Here is a 22,425-nt window from a genome sequence, read left to right on the forward strand (position 1 = left end):
AATAGTGGTTAAATTAGTCTTTTTAGAAATAGAGTGAAGAAACACAATGTTGTACTCGGTCTGTAATATATAAAGCTGTTAATAAAGTTGTATAAAGATGATTTTAGGTAAGAAGCTCTCTTCCATGGGATATGTAGTGGTGTAGAACTCTACTTTTACAATTCTTTGTCAGTGCCTCTAAGAATCTTCCTTCCCTTACAGGTTCCTCCTGAAGATACAGCCTCACCAAGAACTTCATTCAGTGTTCAAGGTCTCAGGCCCTACACAGAATATGTCTTTTCAATTCGTTGTATGAAGGAAGATGGAGAGGGCTATTGGAGTGACTGGAGTGAAGAAAAGAATGGGGTGACAACTGAAGATAGTAAGTAAGGCATGGAAGTAGGTCACTGACTCTCAAAATGTGCAAATGCTCAGCGGCTTGTCAAAAGCCGGCTGAAATTCTGTATCCTTATTTGAGCTGTTTGATTATACATGCAACAAGGCCTCTCCTGAGTTGCTTTTAATACTGATTATCTTGACTCAGGCATTTCAAAGACTGTGAGAATAACTCTGTTAAGAAGAACTTATGTTCTCAAAGGATAAATAGGTTTTGTGTGTATGTACCCTTTTTCAAGGGCTGCTGCAGTATTACTTTTATCTTCTGTAATAGAAGTTACTCTGCTTGTATGAAAAATTTTGGTAGATAAACTTACTTTGTAACTTGGGGAGTGCCAGAAAGTCACAGGGTAACAGACATCAATAAATATGGACTACAAGATTCTGGTTACATGGTGTACATAGACTTCTTTCTAAACTAAATAAATAAAACATTATACATCTGCAATGTTTAGCCACTTGTTCACCAAAGAATTTAGACAGTTCTTGTTTGCTCTTAACATCTTACCTGAGAAAGTGCTGCAGGTGCAGAATTTCTTGTCACAATATTACACCCTTTTGCTCTTGCATCCAGTTGTTCACATTATTCTGTCCACAGTAACCAAAGGTGGTATTCTTCACTCTTACAGGAGGGTAAGAAGGAAAGAGTGCAATGTAATGACCTCATTTTAAGTGTGACTAAATTTGTTTTGTTTAGGTGTATTTAGTCAAAAAGAAATTAATGTTCCCTTAATCTTCCTCCTTGATGACTTTGTCATTGTCATCTTGTAGTTCTGGGCTTCCAGAATCCTTTTACTTGATGCAATAGAGATGAATATTAAATTGTTGCCATCGTAATTTATTGAGGAAGACTTTTACTAGTTGTAACTATTTTGCGTCAGTGTGTGCTGTCATACTTAGTCTTGCACAAAAGCAATTTGTAAGAAGTATGTACACAACTTTTAAGTATTAAATTTTTTGATTAACTTGCCCAAAAGACAACTAGGATATAGTAAACCACGAGGCTAAGCCTTAATAAGTTTACTGACCTGGAAAAAATACTGAAGAGCCTTTGTCAGTTAAGAGTCTGCTTTCCTTGCTTCCTGGAATGGATCCTCAGCACTGTTAAATTGCCATCATTCAGCAAATCCATGCACACTACAACCAGCTCAATAAAACAACTTTACTGGCCATTTGACTCCTTGTGACATCTTAGTCAGCTGTAATGACATTGTCCACTTCCATTCAACTATATATTCTTCAACGTGCAGTTTCAGCCTGACCTATGTCAGATTCCTTCAGAGCAGTAGCCCTGGGGCTGTTACTGTACTTGATGTCTTTTGCTAAGATCTCTATCCTCTGCATTCCACAACAAATTTCTAACCTCATTCAGTGCTCGTAGTTGCTCATCAACATACACATTGGTTTTTATGCAAAGTAAAAATATGCATTGTGGTGTTAAAATGACTGTGCTATGAAATTTAACGTACTCTAGAGCTCATGGAGTCATGCCAATAATATCTCCTACTAGTGATGCTTTCCTGAAGATAACACTTGAAAGTGCAGAGACAGCTGAGGCTTCCTAAGATCGTTAGACTAGCATGTTAAGTATTTTCTGTTAGTTGATTTGGGGAGCTGGTTGTTTTGTTTTGCAATGTGTCATAACTTAGAAATTGTTGCAGCAACTGCAAAGTCACACAAAGGAAACAATTGAGTAGCAATTATTGGAACAGTGATGTTAATTGTATCCATGTATCTGTTACGGTATGAAAACAACCACTTTCAAATAATACTGACTTCTTAATTTTTCCAATACCATGAGCAAAGCTACATAGGGTGTGTATATTTTGCTCTTTAATTGCGACAAACTGGATTTTTAAACAAAATTTGCATGCTGCACTGTTTGTCCGTAAGATCCAAACTATAATCTCCACACGCAAGCCCTGGGCTTCAATGTATTACTATATCTTTCTATGGTCTGCTTTGCTCTCATCATTCATCTGAATAACCCATTTCTTGGGTTGAGTTGGAAATAATTTAACATCATTAACATGCTTAAGACTGGTATCTTTCTGAATCTGAGCCTCCATCAGTATCAAAACAATGCATGGTAGTATATTTACTTTTAACTAAAGGTAGAATGAACTCATCCAGTGTGCAGTAGGCTGTTGAGGAATAACCATGCCATTAGCTCTTGTGAAATGCAGCAAATATTCACTAGAAAACAGATAGTACTTATAAAAATAGGACATTTTACCTTTTGTTCCTGCAGTGCTTGCTAATTGTTGGCATTTTTGGTATTATAAAAAAATCTGCAATGACATAAGCTTTCTGAGTTTGTTCATGGAAAATTTCAGAGGTGTGGTACCCTCCTGCATGTGACTAGATACATGTGCCAATTTATAGGATTGTGGAGTAACTTTGATTGGAAGGGTTCTTAGTCTCTAGTCCTCCAAGCTTCTGCTCAAAGGAGGGTCAGCTTGGCAGTCAGAGTTACTCAGGGCTTTTTTTCAAACCTCCCAGGATCAAGACTGCACAGCCTTTCTGGGCAGCCTGCTCTACTGTTAGGCTCTTGTTATTATAAGGATGCAGACATTATTATCAGCCCTCCTTTTCTTTCACTGTATTTAAGATCCTTAGCCCTAGCTAGACCATGCATTCCTAAGACAGAACTAACATTTTTCTTTCAGTTTGAACGTTGCAGTGATGTCTATATTTTGTGGAACTCCAATTGTCTTTCTCTTCATAAAACTATAAGTACAGCTAGGATGAAGACTGGAAACGCTGTATTCACAGTGAATTATTTTCTCTAAATATCTGACAATAGCTAATATTCATTCTTCTTTTTCCTTCCAGCTATAGGACTCTGGCAAGTAACTTTAGGTTGCAAAATTGGCAAACCTTTACCAAACTTTAGTTTGTTTTTTATAGTATAGTTACCTATTGCAAAGATTAGGAGTTCACTGTCTGCCTGCTTTTAAATTACTTGCACCATTATTATTGCTCTTACAATCAGATTACAAGCTGACTTTTGAATGTTGTGCTGTTTCCAGGACCTCTCTTTCTTTTTTGGGAAGTAAAACTTCCAAAAACTCTTCATTATCACAGTATAGTTGAGCTTTAAGCCCATTGGGAAATGTACTTAAATAACAAATGATTAATATTAAAAATGCAATAAAACAACTCCCAGAGAAAACAGACAGTCTCGCAAGGTTATTGATGTAACTGCATTTTAAGATCTTTCTATCATGGCTAGGGCCTTCTCAAAGGATTCGTAACTCTTTCTTGCTCTATGCAGTGTCATAGAAAGAATGAAACAATCTTGGAATTAAATTTGTAGTGGTAATCTTTTAACAGTACTGACACCAAAAGGTATCGTACAAGGTACTGCAGTTCTGTTGCCCTTTTAGGATAAGATATATGGAGAATTAGGGACTTAATGATAGTAGAAACCTGTAAGCTAATTAACTCTTTTGCACTTCCCTTTTTTTTTAGCTGATATGATCTTGAAGCATATAGAAGTGCCTCTGGACACAGGCTGCCCAAGATAGCTAAGTCATGCCTTATTTTGTACTGTCTTGTACAGTCCATTGCTGCAAATGCTCTACATGCTCAGTAACCTTGGTATTGGTGCATTTAGAATTGTACTGGTGTTTTGCTCATCCCTCAAGAAACCTTTCCATGAAGGTTTTTCTCATAATGTACTAAATGTATTATGAGGCTTTCAAGGAAATAAGGAAACAATTTGTATAAGCTTCCAAAAAATGGGAGTAAGAAGCTAGTGGTAGTAAAATGATGAATTGAAGCAAACTGAGGAAAAATATTTCTATTCTGAAGTATTGTCTCTTTCATCAGAACCATCTAAAGGGCCACCTGTATGGAGGATCATTGATGCTTCTCACTCACCAGCTTTCTGGACTGTCCATCTGATGTGGAAGGTAAAGCAGAGTGATAAACTGCAGGATTTGAGCATTGTTTTACACATAATTTGAACTGAAAAAACTTTACTGCAACAAATTTGAGTCAGTAACTGGGATGGTACAGATTTTACTGATAGCCCAAAGATGTGCCAGAGACCAGATTTATTAAATATACCATTGTATTTTTGCATGCAGTAGTTCTTTGCAGCTAGCTGACAAGTTAGTACAAAGTTGAGAAACTGAATACAATTATGGTTAGTCCGCATCTCCTGCTTCCTTCTGGTCAAATTCATTATAGCTGTCTTTTCTCCTTCCCCCCTCTGCCCTTGGTGTATTGGGTAAAGTTATATGTATATTGGTACTGCATTGTGTTCTGCTCTAACTCATACATTCTATGTGCCACTTCTGAAATTATTAATTAGCTAAGCATCTGCTGCCAAGCAATTAGCTTACCAAACTAGTGCTATTGTTAAACTGTTTACCTTTTTCAACAATTTTCTCTAAATAATCTGAAAACTAATACTGTTACAAATAATAGGTTTTTTTTCTACATATAGTAAAATAGAACTACTCATGCTGTTTCATATTCAGATGCAACCGAGATTATAACCTGAGATTTCTTTTAAACCCTTATGCCATGAAGGCACACAAAATGCATTCTACATCCACACGTGTATTGCAATCTTGACAGAATAGCTTTTATTAGATTACGGGGCTGTGAGCGAAGAAAAGAAGGATTTAAACAATAAATAGTTCTGGAAGTTACTGCTTTACAGAAATGAACTCTGAATTTGTTTGCACTTTTCTCAAACATGCAGCTATTCAATTTAATGTTCAATGTTTTGCTCTCAAGCATTTAAACTAAGCTTCAAAGACTGTAGGTTAAGTGATGTTAGTTCAGTATCAGTCTAACAGTAGATATGTTTCTAACAGGCATTGGAACCGTTTGAAACCAATGGAATAATCTTGCGGTATGAGGTGATTGTCAGAGCTAAATCACCTCTCTCTCGTCCACCAGAGAAATACAACGTTAATGCAACCAGCCTTACCTTAAAGCTGCCAAACGGAACTTACGAAGTGACTGTGATTGCCCATAACAAAGCTGGCGCATCCCCTTCATCAGTTCTACTTATCCCAGCAAGAAACTCAAAAGGTTAGTTTCCTGGCAGTCTCTCAACTTCCAAATGTGTCTGCAGGGCATTTGTTACCAGAAATCTTCAGTGTTTTAAAATATTTTAAAATATTTACAGAACAGTTGGAGACGTCTCTAATACTTATACTACCATTTGTATATTTAGGAATATGCAGGTTTAGTTACTTATGGGTCCACTTGAAGTTGTACCATTAAACTCTGTTATTTTGCTGGGTTTTGATCCTTAGAGCTACTATCCTAGAGCTACTACCCTATCTTTTTTTTTTAATAACATAGCATTGCTGTAGCAGCTTCCCCTAAGACATTATTTACTATGGCAGGCAATTCTTTTTTAAAAAAATTATTTGAGTGTTTGAAAAGACAAACGTACATACTTTATGTAGACACCTGTTGTTGTTCTTCCCCATGCTATATTTTCTTACCTTTTATAACTTTTATTTCCCTTTCTTGTCTTGTCCAGTCTAACCATTCCATGTCCCAGAGGCTGCTTTAGCCTCTGCTTCCACAGTTTACCTAGACATAGTGTGTTGAAACTTCTCCAAGTATTCCATTTACTGCTCATCTTCCATTTTGTTGTGTAGTAGTAATAGTAGGTATAGGTTAATTGCTCCTTATTTCTGGTATCTGATGAATAAAGCCTCTTTAGACATTCCAAACACTGTCTGTACAGGCAGCAAAAAATAAGCATCCTGATGGATTTGTTGCTTTTAATATAAACGCTAAGAGAGCACCACAGGTTCTAAAACTGCTAGATCAGTTAATTGAGTATCAGTTAAAAATGTCAATATACTCTGTGTTTCATAGAACAGAGTAGCATTGTAGCCAGACGTATTTGATCAGGTACGTGAGTTGAGGATCAGAATGTGAATTCAGAAGTGTCTCAAGATCTGATTTCCTTCTGAAATAGACCCTTTCTGTTAGGAGGAATATAGTGTCCCTTTACTGTACGATAAGAATACTTACTGTGTTTGAGAACAGAGAAACTGAGTGCACTTTCCAGTTTTTAGATAGCCTAATACTACTTAATTTGGATCTCTGACAAAGATTCAAATGCTAGCTACTAAATCGAAAAAAAAAGGCCTTTACATTTAATTAGGTTCTGTCAAATTGTCACCATTACAATAACCATAAGTGCCCACCTTTGACAAAATAGCTATTACTAAGCAAGTCTACTGGAAGAACTGTCAACATTATCATTTTTGTATTTTCTTTCATCTCAGCTTCTGTGAAGAATATTAGAACACTTCCTAAAGATGGCAAGTTGTGGGTAAGGTGGACTGCTCCTAACAGTTACGTTCTCAAATACGTGATAGAATGGTGTCTGGTGTCAAACAGCTCAGACTGTGTCATAGAATGGCAGAATGAACCAGGGAATGTTCAAGGAACATATTTAAAAGGTATTCAACTCATAATTTTAAAAATACATTGTAGAACACTTAATCTAATGAATATTCTCAAAGTGAAGAATGTGCTGATGCAGAGTAGAATTTTGTTGTGGGACAGGAATCTAGGATAGAGTTAAGGGCTACTCTTAGTCATGAGTGTGTGGAAGTGTCTGTATATTTTTGCCAAATATAAAACTTCATCTATTCTTGTATTTTGAAATTCATGTAATATAACAACAAGGTTTTTACCTTTGTTTTGTTTTTAATCTATTCTCAGAAACTCTTGAAATAGTGAAAAGAGTTCCTTCAAAATCTTATTCTCTGATCCCTCTTTTGATTCAAAGAGTGAAACTTGTTCAGCTTTACAGTCCTTTTCAGATTATAATTAGCAGGTCAAATGTGTAATTTTTGGAGTCACAATCTTGCAGACAGATGAGGGCTTCTTATTTTAAGAAAATTTCAGAAAAACAAAGACTTCTATGAGGTCTATTGTTACCTTTAAAATTTGAATATGAAACACTATTGTTCCTTTAGCTAGTTTATTGCAATAGTGTATCTGTGAGTTCTAGAAAAAAAATAGTCAGCTGACTTAGTTTTAAAAGCATCTAATAAAACAGCCAAAACTCAGAACCTTAGATCTGAAGGAAATGAGATGGATGATGATGAATTATAATGTCTCTGAAATAACACATTTTTAAATTCTCCTATTAGGTAATATAAAGCCATTCAAGTGTTACTTGATAACTGTGTACCCTCTATATGCTGATGGTCAGGGAAGTGGACAGTCTGTAAAGGCTTACCTTCAGCAGGATCGTAAGTACAAAGCTTTCATCTCAGAGCACATTAACTGACTTTCTTGACTAAAATCTTAAGACCTTTGCTTTAATGTGGAGTACATAATGAAAAATTATCCTACTCATGAGGATCATCTGCCATAATTGATTTCATCCCCTGCATTAACACATGTTCTGACAACTTAAAAGTATTCAGGAGTTAAACAGATGTCTATAATTGTCTTTTTTCTTTTTTAGGCTTTTATCAGATAATTTGGATGCGACTTTCCTGATATTTTATTGGTATAGTAATATTTCTGCACTGGTTCATTTTAGGTCTCAAGTATGAAGTCAAGATTGACTAACCTGAATTGAAAATTTCATGTGTCTGCTAATTACTGTTTTTCATATTTTTTTTTAAGAGTTTTTTCCAGTGAAATGTCTTTGGAGTTGATATATTGACAGAAAATAATGCTTTGTAGATCAAATTCAGCTATTCCACTGAAAATTTTATGCAATAACAACTCAGTGCTCATGAATATGCTACTTCTATGGATGGGACTCTAACAGAATCTAATCTTCATCTCCCGTTACAGGTCCTTCAAAAGGACCAACCGTTCAGACGAAAAAGGTGGGAAAAGCTGAAGCTGTTTTAACATGGAACCATCTCACAGTAGATGAGCAAAATGGGTTTATCAGAGGTTACACAATATTTTATAAAACTGTTGATGGAAATGAAACAGGTAACAAAGTAGAGAACTATGTAGCATTGAAGCATTCATGTTTCCTTCCTTATATATGTTCCTGAAAAGCAAAATACAGACTCTAGTGTGGTTGGCAGTGACACATAGGAGATATCTGAGGTGTGTGGCTTGCATGAGACGTACACTGGAACACCTGTAGCTCTGCTTACATACTAAACAGAAAAGTCCCTAATAACAAATTTATATCATTGAGTCTGTGTATAAGGTGCTAAGTTTAGTTTCTGAAAGTTGATTTGCAAATATTCTGCTCCTATCTTTCTTTCTAAGTACAGGAGAAGATGGTGATACAGCAAGATAAAGCTAGACTATCCAAGACAGAAACAAGTTGCATGTATTTAACTATGATAAACCCTTAAACAGAAATGGATTTCTAATCCTCTTGGTGCTCTTAAGCTAACATATTGCTGATTTGAGACGCTTTGACATGCTTTTTAGTTATTACTAGTCTGTATGACCTGCAGGCATAGATGGGGTGTTGCACTATCAGATATATATTTTTTTGTTTTTTAAATCTGCTTAAAGCAGAAGGGCCAGTCTCTTATGCGTACACTAGTTTGATTTTCTAGATAATCATGTATCTTCCTTGTTAAATAGAAGACTTTTAAGACTGGCAGCTTTACTACCAGTTTATTTTATAGCTATTTTCTAAAAAATGCATTAAAGAAATTAAAGCTAACGCATACAGTATCATCAAGAGAGAGACTAAAATAGTCAGTTCAAGCACCTGTAGAGAAATAAATGAATGTCAGCACTCCTTGTATAAGTTTGTAATTTTGCTGTTCTGTTGTATTTTCCTTGCAGCCATGCATTCCTCCAAAGTTGCTTTGCATATCTGAAGTTGTGGTGTATTAGTGCTACTGTGTTTTTGCAGGTCTAATAAATTGCACAGAAAACTAATATTTTTTCCCCCTCTGTTTAGCTGTAACAGTGGATCCTTCCAAGACAGAATACACCCTTTCTTCCTTAGCCAGTGACACATTGTATACTGTGCGGATGATGGCATACACAGACAAAGGAGGCAGGAGTGGTCCTGATTTTACATTTACTACACAAAAATTTGGTAAGAGAGTGGCAAAATTAATAGAAGTAGGAGATAATGTTGCAACAGTATTGCAAAGCTCAGTGCAATACCTCATAGGAGGGGAAAGTAATTTTATTTTAAAAGATTATTCCAGTCACACTATCATACCTGTAAGAAATTTCCTGGATTTGTACAAAGGAAAAGGGACATCAGCTATCCTCTACAGGTCTCTTAAATTGTTCTTATGTTGGCAAATATTCTGGTTTGGGTTTTTGTTTGTTTTGTGCCCCTCAGAAGCTGACACTGACTAGTCTTTTCTCCAGCAGTTATTAACTCATTACCTTGTCCTCTTATCTGAAGTCTGACTTCCACCTGGTCTTTAAAACATGAGGGCTGGAAGATAATGGTCTTTGTTTTAGTTTTTATGTTTTAGTTTTTCCTGAGTCTTTGTTTTAGTTTGTGTAGGTTGGCCTTTGCTATCCTCATCTGAGTGTCCTGAGAAGCTGCAGAGACACATGCTTGGGATCTTGGCCTGCTAATCTTGGGGCTGATCAGCATGTGCCATTCTTAAAGTCCTCCTTTGGCTTCCTGTCTTGCCTTCCCATTTGCATTGCTGCTAAATTTTCTCATGCAGGTCTTTACAAAAACTCATTTTGAAAGTATCTGTTTATTGTGTGTGTAGCTTTAGAGATTGATTCCTGTTATAAGGGAAAGAGTAACAAAATTAAATATTCTGTAAGGTTTACTTAAAACTCTGCATTACATGTAGGAAGGAATACATTACAATAATGCAGCCTTAAGTGCTTGCAAGCAGTGGGTATTTTCACGTACAAAGTAAATAGATGATGACTAGTGACTTTGCTTACCTTAGCCATTTGACCGTACCATTGATATGACAGCTTGTAGGCCACAGATACATTCATACAGGTGTTACTGACACATCTGCTTAGATTGTAAAATTACAAGCTTCATCAATAATACAGCTTCTAGAACAACCTGCCATTTTTATTGATGCTTTAGCTCAGCTAGCCACAGCTTTCCATGCTTCTGTCAGCAGGCTTTTCCACAGAGTGAAAAGGCTCTTCTGTAGCTGGAACTTTTTGGGCAAGCCCTGTGGCTGTATCCTCTTTCAAATTCTCTCTGTCTCTGTGGTAATGCTTACTGTTACTGAGTTCCTTAAATACTAAAGAAAGTGCTGTAACTATTACTTTTCCTTTTTTCAGGCAAAGGAGAGATTGAAGCCATAGTTGTACCTGTGTGCCTAGCATTCCTGTTGATTGTACTCCTTGGAGTTTTGTTTTGCTTTAACAAACGTGACTTGTAAGTATAAATGATGTACATTTCCTTATGCTTTTGATGTTTCTGGGCATGACAGAGATGTAGCTGTAATTCAGTATAAAGAAATAAATGCCGTGTACTTCAGTCAGATGTGAAAGGTAAAACTCACATTGATTGGTGGTGACAATGTCTGTGTTTTCTCTGAGATACTGGGAGATCCTGTGATGCTAATTCTACTTCTTACCCACTGTTAACAATTAGCACTCAAAACTCCTGCTTCTCTAGCTATGTTTTGGTTAGGATTAGGTTTGTTAGGTTTTGGTCAAGATAAACTGTCTCTGTTGTTAATTTAATTGATTTTGAGAATGATGGTCATCATTTTTTGAGGCACAGAAGAACATGTTTTCTGGCTCTATTTGAGCTATTTATTTAGTGTTTTAGCAAACATTATTCAGTTTTGTAACTGAAAAGATTAGGCAGTTGTCTTGTTTATATAACCTCTGTCAAATTCTGTGTGTATGCAGTAGTTTTGGGAACATCTTCCTGTCCTTCCTCCTCTTTTGCTGCCTGAACCCTAGAGCTCTTTCTTGTGGCTTTAGCTAAGGAGGTTATTGCTGAAGTATTTCCCATGGCGAAGAGCAGTACCTCTCACGTGTCACCTGTCAGATATCCTTTCTTTTCAGCTAAAGACAGCATGTCTTTTCTTTCTCACCTTTCTGCTGCGCCTAGCATCAGTTCTTAGTGGACTTCAGTTAAAAAACCTGTCTTGCAATGCATTAAGACTTCTCCTACAGAGAGTCTGTTTTTGGAGGTTGTGTTAGAGCAAAGAGCAGGATAGATGAATCTACTTCAGAGTAAAAGTTTGGCTGGGGTATTTTATGTGAAACTCTGATGTTAAATGAGTTATTACATTCTTAAATTAAAAAGTTTAGAGTTAAAGACAAAGCAAGTTTTTCTTTAAGTGTTTTTCATACTTTTTTATTTTTGTGATACTTTAATGACAGATGTGATATACTTCTATATTTAAGAATTCAGTTATATTGAAGTAGCAATATGAAGTAGCAAAAATGTATTTCTATATTGATATGCCTCATAGTCTACTTCAAATAATTGCTCTGTAGCTATTAGAATGCTATACATATGAAATCATTTTCCTCCCCTTTACCATTTTTGGGTTTGTCGTCTTTATGAGTACAGCTAATGCATGGAGGAGTTGTAAGTGCAATGCCACGTTTTACTAAGTAATACAGCTTCTTATAAAGATGTAAGAAATTGTAGGAAGTGTTTCTATATGAAAATGCAAAAAAAGTCTCCTACTTAAAAAAAAAAAAAAAAAAAAAAAAAAAGCTGTAAGGTACTAATGTCCTGAATTGTCAGACACTTAATAGAAATTTGAGAAGTGCATCTTTTAGCTTTATTCTATTTTTAATCCTCTACAGAATTAAAAAGCATATCTGGCCTAATGTACCTGATCCATCCAAGAGTAATATTGCTCAGTGGTCCCCTCAAGTTCCAGCTAAGGTAATGTTCACCTTTCTGCATTTTCTGTCTTAGCCCATAAGGTTTTAAAGAGATTGAACAGTGGGAGTCTTCTCCCTTCTAGCACATGCACAGATTTCAGGAGGAAAAAAAAATGACTGTTAAGTTCCTGGACATTACGATATGATACAGGTAGAAGACTTTAATGCAGGAATAGATTAAGAATTTGGGATATATGGTCCTTTGCACAAGCTCACAACATTGATCAGGCTTTAACATTGTGCCTTAAACTCAGTTACTAGCTTGAAGAGTCAAGCACCAATTCTTTTACTCAGTCACATGAAATCAGGATTAGGTCAACAGAATTCTTGATTCCTGTTCTTAAAACCTTAAAATTACTTGTTTGTACAGTAAAGTAGTGAATGAGAGAAGACTCTTAACAGAGTTACTCTTGGATGAGGAAAGCAGCAGCAATTTATGCCCTGTGTGGGATGGAGGACACAGCAAATTCTGTTCAAGAAGCTGTTGCCAACTTTATGAAAAAGTGCTCTGATGTTGAAATGCTGTAAGGAGCGTATTTATGTATGGCCTCAATGCAGAATGTGCCGGTGCTGTGCAACAAATTGCACTATATTTACAGTACTTCAGAACAATTGAAATTAGAGAAAAGCTTTCATGCAGTTATGGTTTTAGAGTATTTGTGTAATAAAGACTTTGTACTGAGAAAGCTACATCCTTCATTTGGTAACAGATACTTGGGAGATACTGCCAAGTTCTAAAAGGAGGAAACTCATATAGTAATCTCAAAGCAGTTGCAGGATAGGAACTGAGATATTAATGTACTTTTCTTCTAAATTTAAATAACCTTCTTCTTAGAAAAGATCAATTTATTTCTTTCAGCATAACTATAGTTCCAAAGATCAGATGTACCCAGAAGGCAGTTTTACTGATGTAAGCGTCGTAGAAATAGAAGCTGATGAAAAGAAGTCCTTTTCAGAACAAGATTTAAAACCTTTTGACTTGCTTAAAAAGGAAAAAAGTACTTCAGAAGGGCACAGCAGTGGTATTGGAGGATCTTCATGCATGTCTTCTCCTAGGCAAAGTGTCTCAGACAGCGACGAAGGTGAAACTACACAAAACACTTCAAGCACTGTGCAGTATTCTACTGTAGTACTTAATGGCTACAGAGACCAAACACCTTCTGTACAAGTCTTTTCAAGATCTGAATCCACACAGCCACTGCTAGATTCAGAAGAGAGATCAGAAGATCACGCCGGAGGGAATGACAGTACAACACAGCGGCATCAGTATTTCAAACAAAATTGTGGTCAGGATGAAACCAACACAGACAGGCCACGCTTTGAAAGAGCAAAGCAGATTACTCCTGCTAATGAAGATCTTGTTGGATTTGCACAGCTGCAGATCTTGGGTCAGAATTCACAGCCTTTTGGCCTTGGGCTGGAAAAAAATATTGAGGAAGCTGCTCTGTCAGATGTTATACAGACAGGTACTGAGGGACTAACTGTGAGACCTGAAACAGTGGAAGAAAATCCAACATCAGCTGATGAAATACCAAAAAGTTACCTCCCACAGACTGTGAGACAAGGGGGTTATATGCCTCAGTGAGGGAAGAGACTGGCTCTACTAGGCCTTTATTAGTGCCTGCTCACACTTTTTCTCCTGTGTTTCTGATAAATTAAGCTAAATATTTTTTATCTGCATTCAGATAAAAATGTTGACATTAAGTGAAGAATAATTTGACAAAGTATGTAAGGACTGTGTTTCTGTGGAAAATTTACAGTCCAGACCTATTGGAGACTTTATGCACTACATAATCTTATTTGTCTGAATAGCTGAACAAGCCTTTTTGCTACCTTGCTTTTTTGTGTCTTGTATCAGATTCACACATGATTGAAAATAAGTAAGTTTCAATCACATCAGCCAACAGACCTCCTAGAAGAAATACTTTAAGATTTGTGACAGTGTAAAAAGCCAGCCTTATTTGGAGCATCTTCGTGTAAAAATAAGACTTGAGGTTTAGTATTCTAATGCAGGAAAAAAATGTACATTTTTCAGTAGCTTGATTGACTTTCTGAATTCTGATTTGGCTCAGTGTCTTTTCCTGAATTATGCAAACTAAGCTTATCCCCATTTAAAAACTGAATAGAAAAAGTGATGGTGTGCAAACAGGAAAAAAAAACACTCTGATTGCTTGACTCCGGATGCTACTGTAGTAATCAGTATTCTGCTCACATAAAGATATATGTGCACATAAACTGTAACTTAGCTTTAAAATGTGCCTTGCAACTTGTTGCACAGCAGTTCAGTCTTCATGTTTGTTTTCATCTGGATTTTTAACTTCTAAACTTTTTTTTAAGGATTTGTACCCAAATTACTGTCTAATTATAACACATCTCTTTGGCCATATAAATTGCCTTTATTTAATAATTTTACCTTTGCTGTATACAGCTTGAGGCAAATAATGAGCTATAACTTTTTAATGTTCTTCTAACAATGCATAGGAGAAAGGGAATGTGATCTCCTCCTTTCTTGGCTGCAAAGATTAGTATGCTCTAACTTCACTGCTGACACCCAAGGACATTTTTGAAACTGAAAGTAGCAAAGCCAAAGCATTGATGACATTGATGCTGTGGGGAGGGGTACCCTACACTCTGAACTTCAAAGTTGGTGAGAACTGGCAATGGGTATTTCTTGTTGTTTTTTGGTCTCACTTCCCTCGTGTCATACCATTTGCATCTTATTCAAGAAAATATATTTCTTAAAGATAGTCTCTACCAGGGTTTGAGGAAACAGCTAGCTCTTTAAGAGGAAAAAAAAAATTAATACCTTCCCTGATGAAGTTTTATGGTACTCCTGCAGATTAAGTTAATTTAGTCTAGTCAGCTTTCTAATCTGATATTGTAAAATCTTAATTCAAAACACTATGTGCTGTGTTGTGAGAATGCAGCAAGAATTTTATTTTTCCTTCAGCTGAAGATCTATGTATTTAAGACTTCTGAAACTTTTTGTGCTGTGAGCTGTGGTGCTGCTATTCTAAACATACTTGTTGGAAGGCCCTGGAAAGATAGGTGTCAGTATAATTTTAACTTCCTTTGTTCCTTTTTTTGCCAGCTTGCAGTGAAGGACTGATGTAAATATAAACATTCGTATGTTTTCTGCCGTTGTTACAAAGAAGCTAGATGCTAGAGTAAATTTATAGGATTATCCCTTGAAGTTGCTGCTATCCAAAATACATACAGAAAGCTAAAGCTGTAATAATGTCATTTCATTCAGTATTTTGCAATTCCTTTCTCCTAACAGCACCTTCATTAACAGCTTTAATATTTTTAGTATCTGGGCACTTTTTCTTAAACTAAAATGCTTAATATAACTACATCTTCAGAACATTCCTTGAGTATGTTGGTCCCCCTCCTTTTCTCCCCACTCCACCTCAGCACCTTTCAACTGTTCCCCAGAGGGTAAGGACATAATATAAATGACGCTGTCTGTAGTGCCCTGGAGAAAAGTGCCTTTTGATTTTTGATAAGTCCAAGGAGCATGCTTTTGTCAGAACACATTTCTCTTGAAAATAACAGTAGTTTATTGGGGAATGAATGTATCTTCTCTATGCAGGCTGCACAATGACTGTAGCGACCACAAGTAAAACAAAGTCCGAGCTGAGCCGTCTGTGTGCTTATTGGAACTATCCAGAAGCCACACGTTGTCTCGTTGACCAGCTGTGAAAATTTGTGGGTCACAACAGTTTCAGCACAAGTTCTTTTGTTAAACTACTCCTCTGTTAGCCTATGCTCACTAACTTCTGAGAGATTTATAGAATTAAATACCTGGCTGCTTAGTCTGACTGTTGCTTCAGAGACCTAGATGTCTTCACATGCAGGTTGCGGATATTAACTTTTGATAGCATTCTTTTTTTCTTTTTGAAGGACTACTTCAGTTATTCCTAAAGATGTGTTGTCCTTTCCGTTAAGGAAACGGAAAGTATTTTGTTCTTAATTACTGTTAGTCCTGAACTATTTCCTAAACCAGGCAATGTGCTAACAGGAGTGGGCACGTCGCTTCTGAAATCGTACATTGTTCATTGTGTGTAATCAGTAGTAGTAACTGCAGAGGATTATACAAGAATATATCCTTGAGATAAAATTATCATCTGTGTGGTAGAACTATATTATCTATCTTACTATCTTGTGCTTTTATCTAAGGCTGAAATACTAAAGACTGAGCAGGAACTCACCAAGCTTGTTGGTGAACAGCTTAAAGAAGACACAACAAACATAAATAACAGGCCTTTCAGCTTATTCCTCTGTGCCAAAGGAAAATTGGAACATTAACAAGCTGATTGTATCAGACACTTGCACATGGGTTTTAGAGTATATATGATACAATGCATTGTAGCAGTTCCCTGAAATTGTCTGAACTTGGCCCTCTAACATTATAATTAAAGGGAAAGTTTTCTGTTTTTTTTTTTTTTTTTTTTTTTTTAATATAACGACTGTGGTGCACTTTAAAAAAATAAAGGCATTAAAATAAAACCACACTTCAGTATTGACACTTTCATGCCCATCTTGATTACCTAGACTGGAATTTTTCAGATAGAAGTGGGAGAACAGTTGTTAAGACCTTGCTACTTTAGCAGTAGGGAAGGATGGCGAATAAGAATATTTTTTTTTCTTTGTATTAGTCTGCTTGGAATTTCTCAAGTGCAGGCCACCTAGCTCCTTTTCTGTTTGAAAAAAATATATTTATTTCTACAGTACTGTTGCGATTGTTCTGTTCAAAGAGGAGTTTGTTTGGGTTGGTTCTGGGGTTGTGGCTTTTTTTTCAGGGCAGTTAGTTGTGGTACATTCTCTCTCTCGGTAGTTAGAATCTAGGGATTGTTTCACATGCCTCTTGTAGTAAATTAAACTACGTGCTCAAACTGGCAACACAATGCACAGTAGAAAAACAAGATTTTAATCTTAATTTTGGGCTGCATTTATCCTGTGGGCAAGCATGCACCTATCATCTGTGCTACAGCAGCCTTGCAGAATACTATTTATCAAGACTTGCAAAAATTTTGGCCCCATCACTGGGCCCAAGAGCTAGATGATCCCTTGGCCTCACTTTTCCTCCTCCTAAGAGGAGGGGAGAGTTTGCATGGAAGTGTTATTTCTAGTCTCAGGCCCTGGAAAGGCCCTACTGCCTGGGGTAGGTTTTGCCATTCTCCAGTGACTGTAAATCTTGAGCACCACCAGATGGTTAAAACTGAATTAGCATCCCTGATGTGTGGAAATCATCACACTGATTTGACTTTTCAGTAGTTTAACTTAGTACTATAGCAACACAGGCTGATGCAGTGGTTCTGTAGGTAAGAAAGACCTGGCATTAATTAAACAGACTTCACAGTAGTAGCTGAAACCCCAGTTCTCAAACTGTTATAGTCAGTTCTACTAGAGGACGTAAACTTTTTAAAGTCTAATTTATCTGGATTAAATAGAAGTATACTAGTTGTTCTTCCACATGAAACAGCTGTTGTTAACTGTTATTTGGATACATTCCTTTAAATATAAACTTTATAAACTTTATTATTCCCCTTTAAGCTGTTGTCTCATTTGCTAGTATAGATAAATCTATGCATTTTAACTTCCAAGGATTGAGTTTAATGTTATTTGGAAGCAGTTTATAACAAACAGAGGTGTTACTGTTACAAAACAGCAAATTTTGAATTACAGGCAACCACAAAATTTTCTATTTAGCTGTCAAACCATAGCGCTGCAGTATGGTGTAGATATTAAATGCATAAGCCCAGAGAAGAGAGGCAGAATTAAACATCCTACATTTGATTCACAAATTCCCATTCTCTTCCCTAAAAGGGTTAAAGGAAGAGTGGAAAAAGACAAAGATAATGCATACCTGTGCTTTGTTTCTGTTGTTTTCTCTGCAGTACGATGCAAGCTGAGCCATTCCCAAAAATGAAAGCAGTGCTAACTTAAATGCAGAAAGATGTAGTTTAAGGCAACAAGATTTGATACAGATGAATTTAACAGCTAAGAGCTAAATCTCCTAGTAGGCATCAGCTGCCCCTTACGTTTTAGAGCAAGGAGAAGGTAGGCAATAAATACCTCACAGAATGCAGGCCTTTTAGTCACAAAACTATAGACTCTTTGCAAAGACAACCTTGAAAGTGGCTATATGCAATAGTGTCATTGACTCCTTGCACAGGCACACTTCTGCAACAAGAGGTGAAGAACAGGTCTATGGCACAACTGTGAGACTGCTAGAAAGCTTCACGCCCCTCCTGCTTACACTGTAATGTCTTCCAAACACAGCAGTGCCCAACTTCGCTGGCACTTGCAAACGCAGCAGATGAGCATCTCTGCCACTTTTGACACTGATAACAGCTGTTGCTTTTCCTCATATCAAAGCACATTAATTGCAGGATCCAGTCAACTTTTGATGGTTTTTAGTATATCTAACCTCTTCTCCAAGTAATATATAGCTTGACACTTTGATACAACAACAACTGATTGCCTAGTAAGCAGGTGCTTACTAGGGAGGCTTATTTGGGGAGAGGGGCTAAGGCATTTATAACCAAGATTACTGGTCATCAGATGTTAGTGAGCTGATATATGGACCTGGGTAAATGTAATCATAGGACACAAGGACTTACTAACAAGGAAAGTGCGTTGATGCTGGATTGAATGGCTAGCAAATGTAAATGTCAGATCCAATTTTACTCTGTACTTAAGGTAACTGTTTCACTAAGCTAACAGTAACTTGTATGCCAGCTGTAAAGGGCTTGCATAGTCCAGAGGTTAAATTTGTAAACTGCTGCATAAACTGTTACTATGTGGAAAAATGTGTTTTAATACCAGTACACTATCTATCTATCTTCATTCTTTTGCAAGCTGCATGTTTATTGCCATGTAAACTCTGCTTTCTACAATTTACATTTTATTGTAATTTGTGAATATCTTCCTCTCTGTTACCCAGCTGATCCGGGATGTCCTGCAAGCTGATCCTTGCATTTGTCTACTACATAATCCACAAAAACAAAACAAAATTATGTATATACAGTGTTTTTGTAAAGTGTGTTTGTAATTTGAATAATAATCACATAAGAAGTAGAGTCCAGGCACTGCCTAATAGGTGAGAAATTATGAAACATTCCTTAGGAGAGAAGTGACCACAGTATACCACAGCAAAAGCTGAGATACCTTTAATACATACTGCATTAATCTCAGGAAAGAAAAAATAATAATAATTAAAGGGAGAGGGAGGGAGGGGGAGGGGGAGGGGGAAAGGGGAAGGGGGAGTGTGTTAAGTTAGATACCTATTTGGATATAGTGAGGAATTTCAGTAGCAAGTGAACTCTTTTCAATCCTCCTCCTCTCCCTTTATTTTAAATCACTCTTGCCATAGGTATCAGTTGTAACAGTCTGCAGCTAGGGCCATTAGATAGATTAGTGTCCTAGGGAACTAGCTCCATTCCTACTGCTGCCAAATTTGTGCATGTTCTCTGTGTTCTTGGTCTTGTGATAAGCAGCACTGCTCGGAAGAGGGGTGGTCTTGTCTAGCTGTAGCTCAGCAGTTTGGAAACAGCACTTTGAAGAATCACATTCCAGGCAAGCTTGTTTGTGTCTGACAAAATCAGGAAGAATGTCAAAAAAAAAAAAAACATTTCTAAGAAAAACTACAACAGCAAGGATGAGCTGAGTAGTCCAGTCTAGTCATGCAGACTTATTTCCAAGAAAGGAGTTAGTCATGAACTGGCTGCTTCTAACATTAGCCTTAATTTCACTGAGCATTGCTTCTTCTATTTCCAAGGCATGGAGCACCTAGTTTTACATCTCAATGGCTGAAAAAGCACAGTCAGATCTTCTGATGGTCAGAAGATGCACACATCAATAAGACTTCAAGGGTAGCAATTGAGAAGAGACAGTTTCCCCATCCCAGCTAAAATTCTGGGTTTTGTAGATTGCTTTTTGTAGATTGTCAAGTGTTTAACAAGGGCAGAAACACACACATTGTGTACATATCCCTCAGCATCATTTCTTTCCCTGCCACAGCACTGATCCCAGGACATAACAAGCAGGTTAATACTTCAGTGCAAAAACCATATGCAAATCCAATACTAGACTCCTTTTTCATAGATAATTTCAGCACTCCAAATTTTTAGTTCCCTGGACAGTTTTCAAAATATATTTCACATTCAGCACCTTAAGTTTTTACAGGAACAACTTTGTACTTCCTCATCTGAGGTCAGAGCTGTTGATTGAGCACAGCAGTTAATACAGTTGTGCTTGACAACTGGCAAAGCATATGCAGAAGAGAAGTTACCAGCTTTGTCTTGATGGAGCTTCTTGATTCTGACAGCACAAAGTAACTTCCTGTAACTGTTCCAATAAGCAAATTGGTCTGGAGAGTGAATGACGGGAATGCTGTGCTTTCCACAGGAAGCACATACTTTAGTAGTTTGTGCATCAAGCCAGCAGAAGCCTGCCAGATTCCATGGAAGAGCTATTCATCCCCATGGCCCTGCTCCAGCAGAGCCCCAGAAAAGCTGTGGAAGCAGCTAACTAAATGCAAGAGATGGGGCAACTCAGATTTTGTCCCTAGGTGACAAACACTGCAGCAGTATAGCGCAAACAACAGCTAGTAGTGGTTTAAACAGCTGTTTAGACATGCCCTCCCCCCCCCCCCAGCTTATGATGCTGGAGTTTGAAGTTCTGTGGGCCAGGAGGAAATACTAGTTCATTTTGCCCATCAGTAATCAGACTGCCTTTGAACCTGCCTGCAAAAACATCTTCCATGCATTTTCCTGGTGTATATGCTGTTTGTTTATGGTGCAGCAGCACCATCTCCTTCCTGTCTTCCCAGCAGTCTCCAGCTACCATGGAATACCTAGCAAACCCAAAATACCCCTCCCTCCCTGCAAACAGCTAGGCTGCACAAGAAAAAGAAAAGTCCCAGTTCAGCCAGGGAGGCTCTCTCGTATTCCAGCCTGAGCCCTCACTGCAGGGCCTCACCTGACCTACTGCTACATGTGAGAGACGACAGCTGGAAGAGCAGATTTGGAAAAACGTATCACGGCTGCACTGGAGGCCTTGGGGTGTATAGATATGTATACACACACTGCAGGTTAGCAGTTCTAGGAGGCCTCTCCAGCCTCCTCCTCCCAGCTATATCACGTTAACAGACTCAAAGGCCTGCAAAGCTGCTTTTGCCTTCCTCTCCAACATATAAACAGTTTTGAACACATGAAGTCAAGTATGGACTAACCTGAAGAAAACAGCAAGCTCTGAGACAAGCCACACTCATCCACTGCCAGAAACTGCTGCCACGGTAGAGCAGAAGGGAGCACAAATGAGAGAACAGGGAGGTACCGGATGAAATTAAACAAGTAATTCAAGTTCAAGTTCGACTGCCAAATGGAAAAACGTTGTGTGCTAATGCCCTAGGCATTGCACTGGATTTCCTTTTATGCTGATCCGTAAGTCACACAGAGCTGGCTCCAGGGGGTGAGCATCAGGTTTCGGTAAGCGAAACCAGAAGGCCTGGGAACAGCTCTGCAGGAGCAGATGGGTCACGGATCGACTGCGGCCTGCTCCAGCTCTCAGCCCGTGCTCAACAAGCTTCCAGCACTGCGCTCAGCATTGCAGCAGATCCTGTGCATCAAAGCCCAACACAGAGATCCTCAAAAAAGCACCTCTGACCTGCTACTTCGCTCTCTAGGTGCCACGGGCACTCAGTATGCCTCCAGGCTGCAGCCAAAAGCTGGTGATGTGCTGGCACGGTTAACTGGAAGCAGTTGGGAGAGCGCGCCAGTGCTGTGGGCCGCCGGCAGCACCCTGGGCATCGTCCACAGCACTGCAGAGCCCTGCTCTCGGTGCCAGGCTTAAAAGCAGCACAGCACAGCACAGTCCTGCTCCAGGTATGCTCCTGTGACCCCCCAGGGCCCCTCTCCTGCTGAGCACAGCCCCTGCCCGGGCCAGCACAGCGTGGCCCCCTCCCAGGGCCACCCCCCAGGCTTCCTCGCGCAAGGGTGCGCTCAGCCGGCCTGCAGCCATGCCAGGAGATGGCAGCATTATGTCACGTGTAACATGGAGACAGGGCGACCGCTCCAGCCCAGCTCCAGCCCCTCCTCACTCCCACATTATTTTTTTTCTCCCTTCTTTTCTGATTACTTGGCTTCTCTCCTGCCTCTCCCACTGACAGGGAGGTCAGCGCGTCATCTCTCAATATAAGCCTGACCAGGCCATTAAATCCAGAGCGGTCGGCAGGCTCAGCGCCTGCTGCGC

The 22,425-nt window shown here is 38.2% G+C and overlaps 1 protein-coding gene across 2 annotated transcripts in view; it reads left to right on the forward strand.

Annotated features, from left to right (window-relative positions):
- The window catches only part of IL6ST (interleukin 6 cytokine family signal transducer), a 33,276-nt gene extending 14,076 nt beyond the window's left edge, over positions 1-19,200 (forward strand). For both annotated transcript variants that reach the window (XM_062599317.1, XM_062599319.1), the window contains exons 7-16: positions 202-361; positions 4,210-4,292; positions 5,208-5,427; positions 6,648-6,824; positions 7,524-7,625; positions 8,182-8,328; positions 9,269-9,409; positions 10,594-10,690; positions 12,088-12,169; positions 13,028-19,200. In XM_062599317.1, the coding sequence (XP_062455301.1) occupies positions 202-361; positions 4,210-4,292; positions 5,208-5,427; positions 6,648-6,824; positions 7,524-7,625; positions 8,182-8,328; positions 9,269-9,409; positions 10,594-10,690; positions 12,088-12,169; positions 13,028-13,753 (1,935 nt within the window). In that variant the 3' untranslated portion in view covers positions 13,754-19,200. The remainder of the gene's footprint in view (positions 1-201; positions 362-4,209; positions 4,293-5,207; positions 5,428-6,647; positions 6,825-7,523; positions 7,626-8,181; positions 8,329-9,268; positions 9,410-10,593; positions 10,691-12,087; positions 12,170-13,027) is intronic.
- The last annotated feature ends 3,225 nt before the right edge of the window (positions 19,201-22,425 follow it).

The sequence above is a fragment of the Rhea pennata genome, chromosome Z, assembly GCF_028389875.1.
Source record: "Rhea pennata isolate bPtePen1 chromosome Z, bPtePen1.pri, whole genome shotgun sequence".
Taxonomy (NCBI): Eukaryota; Metazoa; Chordata; class Aves; order Rheiformes; family Rheidae; genus Rhea; species Rhea pennata.